The sequence below is a fragment of the Echinops telfairi genome, unplaced genomic scaffold (genome assembly GCF_000313985.2).
Source record: "Echinops telfairi isolate 266 unplaced genomic scaffold, ASM31398v2 ScPeMD7_7461;HRSCAF=8499, whole genome shotgun sequence".
NCBI classification, from domain to species: domain Eukaryota; kingdom Metazoa; phylum Chordata; class Mammalia; order Afrosoricida; family Tenrecidae; genus Echinops; species Echinops telfairi.
Genome location: NW_022111361.1, coordinates 858,912 through 867,768, shown reverse-complemented (window position 1 = coordinate 867,768; position 8,857 = coordinate 858,912). Strand labels below are relative to the sequence as shown.

The 8,857-nt window shown below is 42.3% G+C and overlaps 1 protein-coding gene across 1 annotated transcript in view; it reads left to right on the top strand.

Moving 5' to 3' along the window:
* LOC101658309 (amyloid beta precursor protein binding family B member 1 interacting protein) overlaps positions 1 to 8,605 on the top strand; it is a 74,991-nt gene extending 66,386 nt beyond the window's left edge. Inside the window, exon 12 of the mRNA XM_004716114.1 lies at positions 8,406 to 8,605. Coding sequence (XP_004716171.1) covers positions 8,406 to 8,605 — 200 coding nt within the window. The remainder of the gene's footprint in view (positions 1 to 8,405) is intronic.
* Positions 8,606 to 8,857: the final 252 nt, after the last annotated feature.

Sequence of the window (8,857 nt, the reverse complement as noted above, 5' to 3'; positions counted from 1 at the left end):
GAGTGAGTGAGACAGTGATTGAGTGAGAGTGAATCAGTGAGTGAGTGAGAGAGTGAGGCAGTGAGTGAGAGTGAGACAGAGAGTGAGGCAGTGAGATAGTGAGTGAGTGAGAGAGGCAGTCGCTCCACGGGGTTTTCAACAACTGGTTTTAACATGGGGATCACCAGGCCTCTCTATGCCAGGGTGCCTCTGGGTGAACTCAAACACTCAACCTCTTGGTTAGCAGCCAAGCACATTAGCCACTTTAAACAGTGGTGTTTCCCAAAGCTCCATCCGTCCTGACTCTTTCCTCATTTAACATTATCTCCTCGGTGATCTAGTCCACTCGCAAGGTATAAATTACCAACTAGTTGCTGACCAACGTGAAATACATAAACCCCAACCCAGACCTCTTGACCATCTGTCCCAGCCCATATCCAGGGTCTTCACTTGGATGGACACAGACACCTCGCACTAAATGTCTGGGAGACTCAACTCTGACTCTCCACATTTGACAATGTATTGCTATTCTCAGTCTTCACAAATGATATCATCACCTGTCCAATTGCTCATAAAGTAAACAGGCAAAAAACGTCCGCTTGCCCCAAAATACAACGGATTCCAAATACTGTAGATTCTGTGTCCCAAGTATCTGTGCAATCTGCCCACTTCCATCCTCTGGATATCGCACCATGGCCACCATGAGCTACCATGTGGCCTAATGCAGTGGTGTCCAGCCAGCAGAGCTATCTGCCTTTCTCCCTCATTCTCCTTTTGCAGCCTGGCCTCACTACCTATACTCACGATGACCCAGTGTAAAACAGAGTGAAATGCTGCTCCTTCCTGAAGCACCTTCAAAATCGCCAACGTGTTTGAGTCCATCTTTGCGACTATGCCAATCCATCTCAATGAGGGTCCCCGCCTCTTGGGATGTCTTTCCCAGATATTGGACTCTTGATGCTGTGTCCAAAGCAAGAGCAATTTAGACAACGTGTGGCTGCCAGAGCCAACTTTTTATCTTATTCATTGGGAGTCCTAGAGGCAGAGTGGTTATGCATTGGGCTGGTAACTAAAAGGTCAGCAGCTCAAAACCACCAACCGCTCCTTGAGAGAAAGACAGGGCTTTCTACTCCCGTGAAGAGTTACAGTCTCAGAGACCCACAGAGGCAGTTCTGCCCAGTCCTTTAGGGTCACTGTGAGTCAGCTTGGACTCAATGGCAGTGAGTTTGAATCTTACTGGCATATAACTCACATACCATACACTCTAATGGTATAAATATATTAAAAAGAGATGTGCAGCAATCACCACAATCAATTTAGAACACTTCTTCAGTCTTGTACTCATTATTATTAGCTCCCCGTGTCCCCCAATGTCCCCTTGCATAACTCTAAGAAACTATTGATCTAGTTACGGTCTCTCTATATTTACCTAGTCTATGTTTCACATAAAGAAAATCGTACCAAAAAACAGTTAACAAACAGAAAACTCAATCCAGAAAAAACTAGGAAATAATAAAAACTACAACACTCATAAAATGGGCCAAAAGAGAGAGCAAAGTTGTTCAATTTAACCCTAACTGCATCTGTATTAATTCACTTTCCAATACATTCTGTCTGACAGCACAGCTATTCACACCCTTGGTCAATGGTGGGAGGGGGTCCTCCAGACATTTAATCCATGTGGAGACTCTGCAACTACATGTTGGGCTTTCACTGTCATCCATAGCTTCTGCGAACAGGGTGCTCAGAATTTAAGCTCTAGTACAATTCCCTCCTCTGGTCTCGGATTTTATTATTTACAATCATTGAATCACACAGGCTGATGTGCTTCTTTTGTCTGAAATTACCTGGCAACTCCCTGAGAGAGCTGCTTGTTTCAGGAAAAGCCTCAAAAACTGCAGATACTATTCTTTCTGGTAGTCAATAGAGCCACCTTTAAAATTGCAAATCCTCCTTCTCTCCTATCTGAAACTTCTCAGAGGCTTCCTGCTGCTCTCTAGTAAACTCCCCAAATCCTAGCATGACTGAGTAGGCACACAGGATGTGAGCCTTAGTCATTGCCTGCCTCTTCCTTCCCTTCAGTCTTCCCGCTCCTGCCATCCTGGCCTGTTCTTACCCCCTAGTTCTTCAAAGCCTAAGGAGATCCTTCCTCAGGGGCTCCACAGATGCCGTTTCCTCGGTTTATGATGTTCCCTCCTTCACCTGGATAACTCCTACCATCCTTCAGGTCTCAAACTAATGGTCTTTTGTAGGAAAACCCTAATTCATAATCTACATGGTTATTAGATCATATCGTCTACCCTTTTAGACTCTCGTGAAATCACGAGGTGCATTCCTAACCTAGAACCTTCCAAGGTTGCTCTGCAAATGCAGTATACATAATGTATATGAACAATCGTATTATTTAAGTGCTTCATTCCACTTCTCCTGATTGCTTAAAATTTTATTGCAGCAGTCAGATGGGATTTCCAGTCAGAGAAGAGTGTGTGCCCAGTGAAATGTCCCTTCGAAAAGAGTAAATTAACCAGCATTTGGTGCTGCTGAATGCCTTATTTATCCTGAGTTCTTGGGTTCTATTGTAGATATAACCTAATTCTTAAGGTCCTACGGTGAATAAATGTGATGTGCTATTCATATAAGCCATTGTGGGAGCTATCACTGCTTATTAATAAAATGCTTCAGTGAATAGCTGGGGGGAAATCCTCAAATTCTCTCTCAGTGTATCCCACATTTTTAGTATTACTGTGGGCAGCTGCTGTGTGGGGCTTGAAGATCTCAAAGCTGATGCCAATGGCTCCCTCGGAGGCAAGTCTTTCTTGTTCATTTCCTATTGTGATTTGGGTGCCAGTTAACAAAACAAATGTCGCTTCCTCTGAGAGCTTGTACGCTGCGCTGTGGCACGGTGTTGTCCACAGTGTGGCAGCACTCGCCCCATTTCCTCCCTGGGAGACCCCTGGTTTCACCCACATTCCCGCCCCCTTCTGTTCCGGGGCAACTCTCGTCCTCTGGTCCAACATAATTGACTGTAGTCTGTGTAAGACCAGTTAGTCTGGTCTTTGTGGGGCATTTGACTTTTTTGGCTCTACATTTTCTCCACTGTGTCTGGGACCCTGTTTGTGACCTCACTCACATTGGTCATTAGCCGTAGCCGGGCACATCCAGTTCTGGTCTCAGGGTCATGCGGTCCATTAGTCCTTTGGATTAATGGCTCCCTTGGTTTTCTTCCCTCTCTCCTTGGCTCTGGACTGGAAGAGAGCAATAGTTGTGTCTTTGATCCTACCACCTGTAAGCCCACCCACTTAGCTGTCCCCCTCACCGTTAGTCCCTCGCCCTCAAGCCCAATAAGCCAGTCCCATTGGGACTATAACTAGGGTCCAGGAGTTTTCCTGACATAGTCCTGCTTGTTCTAGTGTACACATGGATAGATTTGCAGTATTTACACAGGTATGTATGTATGCAGAAATATCAATGGCATTTTTAAAAGACTTGGGGGGAAAAAGAAGAAATATCCATGACATGTATCTATATATGCATGTAGTTGTACTCCCATACACTATCCATCCCATACCAGTTCAGTTTACATACATATATGCCGAGATAGTCACTTCAAATTGGTTTTTGTGTTGTTACAAGACTGTTGTCGTATTTACTGTCTCTGCTTTTTCTTTCTGTACACTTTTTAGTGTCTTTCTTCTTTTGCCTTGCTCGTGTTTTGCTGTATTCCCTGAGTTCCTGTGTAGTTCTCCCCTCAACTGAAGTTAACATGTATCTGAGCCTGTTGGCGTAGTGGTTACAATTTGCGCTGCTACCCCTGAGGTAAGCAGTTCGAAACCACCAGGCGCTCTGCAGGAGAAAGGTGGGCTTTTGTCCCCTGTGAAAGAGTCACAGTCTGGAAACTCAAGGTGGCAGTTCTTCCCCGCTCTGTAAGGTCACTGTGTGTCAGCGATGCAGTGAGTTTTTTTAAGTTTTTAATCATCTACTTAGTGATCTTCCCTCCCTTTCCTTCTTTTCCTTGGTAACCGTTAGAATATATTTCTTTCTCTGTGCAAATCTTTTTTTTTTTAATAATAATCATCTCGTACAATATTTATCCTTTGTGATTGACTAATTTCTCTCAGCATCATTTCCTCTAGATTCATCCATGTCATGAGATGTGTCCCAGAGTCGTTGTTACTGTTAACTTTGCGCAGTATTCCATTGTGTGTATGTGCCATTGCTCGCCTATTCATTCATTCGTTCATCATGGGCACTTGGCTTTTGCCACCTTTTTGCTAGTGTGAATAACGCTGCTATGTGCATATGCCGGTCCAGGTGGCAGCGGTCATTTCGCTAGGGCACGTCTAGGAATGGGCTCTCAATTATGTTCTTTTGGGTTGTGTCTCTGTTGGCAGACCAGTACCAAGCTGTTTTAGTCTAACAGATTTGAGATCAGGTAGCACGAGGCATTCTACTTTTTCATCATGAGTAATGCTGTACTTGTCCAGGGCCTCTTTCCTTCCCACTGGAAATTGCAGGCTAGTTTTTACATCTCATTAAAAACACCTGTTGGATCCCTTCAGGACCAGTGGTGTGAGTGGCGATACTGGGAGGGTAGAGGGAGAGTGGGTTGGAAAGAGGGAACTGATTACAAGGATCGATATGTGACCTCCTCCCTGGGGGACAACAGAAAAGTGGGTGAAGGGAGATGTCGGACAGGGCAGGATATGACAAAATAAACAATTTATAAATTATCAAGGGCTCATGAGGGAGGGGGGAAGCTGGGAGGGAGGGGGAAAAATGAGGAGGGGCTTAAGTGGAGAGCAAATGTTTTGAGAATGATGAAGGCAATGAATGTATGAATGTGCTTTACACAATTGATGTATGTATGGATTGTGATAAGAGTAGTATGAGCCCCTAATAAAACGATTAAAAAAAAACACCTGCTGGAATTTTGATCAGGATTGTATCATATCTATAGATTGCTTTGGGTGGTATTGACATTTTCACAGTGTGAAGTCTTTTGAGCCAGGAATAAACCTAGCCAGTACTTTACCTCTTGGGCAGCTCTGGTAAATGGTGTTGAAATAGCTCTTTTATTCTGAGTTCACTGAAAGGTTTTGTTGTTTTGCTAAGCAGGAATAGACATGGGACTTTATCAAATTCCTTTTCTGTGTCAAATGGTGTAATTATGTGATGTTTTCCCTTATGTTGATTAATTTTCTAATGTTGAGCCATCCATGCATAACGAGTCCCATTTGATTATGAAGTTTTCTTGTTCAATTTCTATAGGCTGTGGAATTCTATTAGACAGAATTTTTAAAAATCTTTTTATTGGGGGCTTGTACAACTCATCACAATCCACACATCAGTTGAATCAGGCATGCCTGTAATGTTGCCCTCATTCTCTTCTAGACAGTTACTTTCTATTGAGCCCTCAGTACCAGCTCTTACTTTTCGTCCCCCCCACTTTCATAACCCCCCAATAGATCGCACATTGTTATTAATTTCATATCTCACACAACTGCTGTCTCCCTTCCCTCTTGTTTTCTGTTGTTTTTCCCCCTGGAGAGGGGTGTATGGTGATGTGTCGGTCATTGTGATCAGCTCCCCCTTTCTCCTTCCTCTCCCCGTTCCCCCTACCCTTCTGGCATCAATATTCCCACTCCTGGATTCTGTGTGTCGTGAGCTCCCATCCCTTTCTATACCTGTGTACTTGTCCGGTCTATAGACAGAATTTTGTTGAGAATTTTTGAGTCTATATTCATGAGGGATATTTGTCTGTAATCTTCTTTCTGTGCGTGGGCTCATTCCCTGGCTGTGGGACCAGGATTGTGCTAGCTTCAGACAAGGAATCTCCCAGTATGTGTATTTCTTCCTTTTTCATGCTTTGAAATAGTTCGGGTAGCGTTGGTGTCAGTTCTCTCAGAATGTTTGGTGCAGTCCTCTAATTCATCACTCTGAGCCTGGAGTGTTCTGTGCATATCTCTCTGAGGGTGAGTTGGTTGACTCTAGCATTTGGATCCTCTTTATATCTGTTGAGTTTCTTTCCAGGTCTTCTATCCATCACCAACAGCGGGGCGTGGAAATCTCCTACGATTATTGTAGAACTTGTTATTTCACTTTTCAATCTTGTTTAAGTTTGTTGTATGTGTTTGGGGTCCCCATCATTGGACATGTATACATGCATTATGGTTATGTCCTTTGGGTAAAGTGACTCATTAATTTTGTATATAAGGTCCTTCGTTATCTTTTATGATGGAATTTGCCTTAAAGTTTATTTTATCAAAGAATAGTTTTGCCACTCCTCCTCACTTTTTTCTTATTGTTTGCTTGTTTATTTTTATCTTTTGAGTTTTAATTATTTACTCTTGGTTCTAAGAGTATATCTCTGGTAGACAACATATCGCTGAGTCAATTTTTATTTATTTATTTACATTCTGCCACTGTCTGTCTCGTTGCTGGGTATTTAAACCATTAATATCAGTGTGATTATGCTGGGTATTTCAACCCTTAATATCAGTGTGATTATCAGCAGGTGATCATTTGGTTGTGCTTTTCTGTCTTTTTGCTTTCTTCTTCTTTTTTCTATGTTCATGACATTGACAGTTTCTTTCATTTCTATGCTGGATTAATTTTCTTTGTGGGTTTCCTTTTAGCTTCTACCATTGTTGGTTTGGATTACTTAGTTTTCACGTCTCTTTTCTTTAATAAGTAGGCTTGTTGACTTTCTTTGTGGTTACCTTAAAATTTATTTTATCATAAGTTTAAAGCAATATTGGCTCGGCTTCCTCTCCATATGAAAATTCTATTTAAAAAGGAATTGTTCTCACTCCTAGTAGTAATGTTGTCATCATTTAAAAATGTATTTATCTAGTTCGGTTTTCAGACATTTAGCTGTGCTTTATTTTTTAGAAGTCTTTGTCTGGGTGAATATATAGCTGATGCTGCCCTGTGTCTCAATATCAGCTTATTGCTTGATGTTTTGGGTTCTCTGTCCAAAGGATTGACTTATTTCTTTTTTTTTCTTTTCTTCATCTTTTTTTAATCATACTTAACTATTTCTTGTATAGTCTATCTCAAACCATAAAAACGCACTGCCAGTGCTGACTCATAGAGACCCTGTGTAGCACGGTAGAACTGCCCCTGTGAGTTTCTGACACTCTAAGTCTCTGTGAGGGTCGAAGGCCCTTTCTTTGTCCGGCAGAGTGGCTGGTGATTGGGAACTGCTGGCCTTGCAGATTGCAGCTCAATGCAGAACCTCTGCACCACCAGGGCTTCCAGGAAAGATTGGTCTGGTTTTTACATATGCCCTTGGTTTCTGTTCATCTGAAAATGTCCTCATTTTACCATCATATTTCAAAGACAATTTTGCTAGATATATAATTCTTGGTTAACTTTTTTCTTTGAAGGTTTTATAGATATTATCCCATTTCCTTCTTTCCTACATGGTTTCTGCTGAGTTATCAGTCTAGTCCAGCAGTTCTCAACTTTCCTAATGCTGCGACCCTTTAATACAGTTCCTCGTGTTGTGGTGACACTCAATCATAAAATTATTTTCTTTGCTACTTCATAACTATCATTTTGCTACTGTTAGGAATCAGGCGACCCCTTTGAAAGGGTCGTTTGACCCCCAAAGGGGTCGTAACCCACAGGTTGAGAACCGTTGGTCTAGTCATTGTGATTTTTTTTTCTCTCATTTTCCCGAGCTACTTTCAGGACTCTCTCTGGGTCTTTGATTTTGGAAACGCTTCGTGTTGGGTGTTTTGGTGGCTTCTTTGGATGGATCTGTACAAAACTCAGTGACGTTCTTTTAGTCTTTCGTGTTACGGAAGTTTTCTGCCAGCAAGTCTTTAATGGTTCTGTCTGTGACGTTTGGGGTTCTGTTTTGTTTTCACCTCCTCCTGTTTGGGAATTATAATCACATGTGAAAGTTTCCTCTTTAGAGTGTTTCACATCATTTTTAGGTTTCTTTCTTTCTTCTGGTTTTTCCTCAAACAAATTGGTGTCAAAGGATTTGTCCCCTCATCTTCCACTGATTCAATTCTGCGTCTATATCTTTCAGCTGGGCTATTTGTTCTGAAACTAGAGAAATACATTTCAGAAAACAAAACAGAACTGAAAAAGAGCAAAAAGAAAGATTTTTTTCAAGGCCTTTTCTCTAATTACCGGAAGTTTTAAATAGCGCAACATTGCTATTCTCTGGGCCTTCGGTTAATCCAAATTCAACTTGGTAGCCTTTATAAAGTATTCATTCCTTGATCTTTGTTGGATCCTACAGAGCTTTTTGACCGCAGAACCTGAGACTCTTTAATGTACTATACCATACTTATACATCTGTTTTCTTTAGAGAGATGTATACTGCTTCTTTTGTTTTCAGAGCAACTTTCAAGAACGTTGACAATGCCTTTCCCAATCTCTTTTTCTTTTTCTCTGCTCTTCCTTTTTAGGACGTAAACCCAGTCCTGCCCAGCCCAATGGCCAGGTTCCTCAGGCTGCGCATTCTGTTAGTGCTGTCCTCTCTGGGGCCCAGAAACAGGCGGAAATGACTAAGGTAAGACCAAAGAGGGGGTCACATGTAGCCTATCCAACTGTCCCTGAGGAAAGCAAGCTAAAGCACAGCGGCCAGCGTGACACCGGCGGTAAATGAATGCTCAGCCCTAACTGGGAGGCGGGAGGCTTCGTTCACCTGGAGGGACCTAGGAAGATGGCCCCTGTGGCTTGTTTCAAAAAGCTAAAGCCTGAAAGCCCCGTGGAGCACATTTTACTCTGAAACACACGGGGTTGTCCTGAATCACAACTGACTCAACAGCAAGCAGTTCTAATAGTTCTAATTTTTTTTTTTAGCAAGAGGAAATACAGGTCTAACAACTAAGTAGTTGCTATTATTTCATTTGGGCAA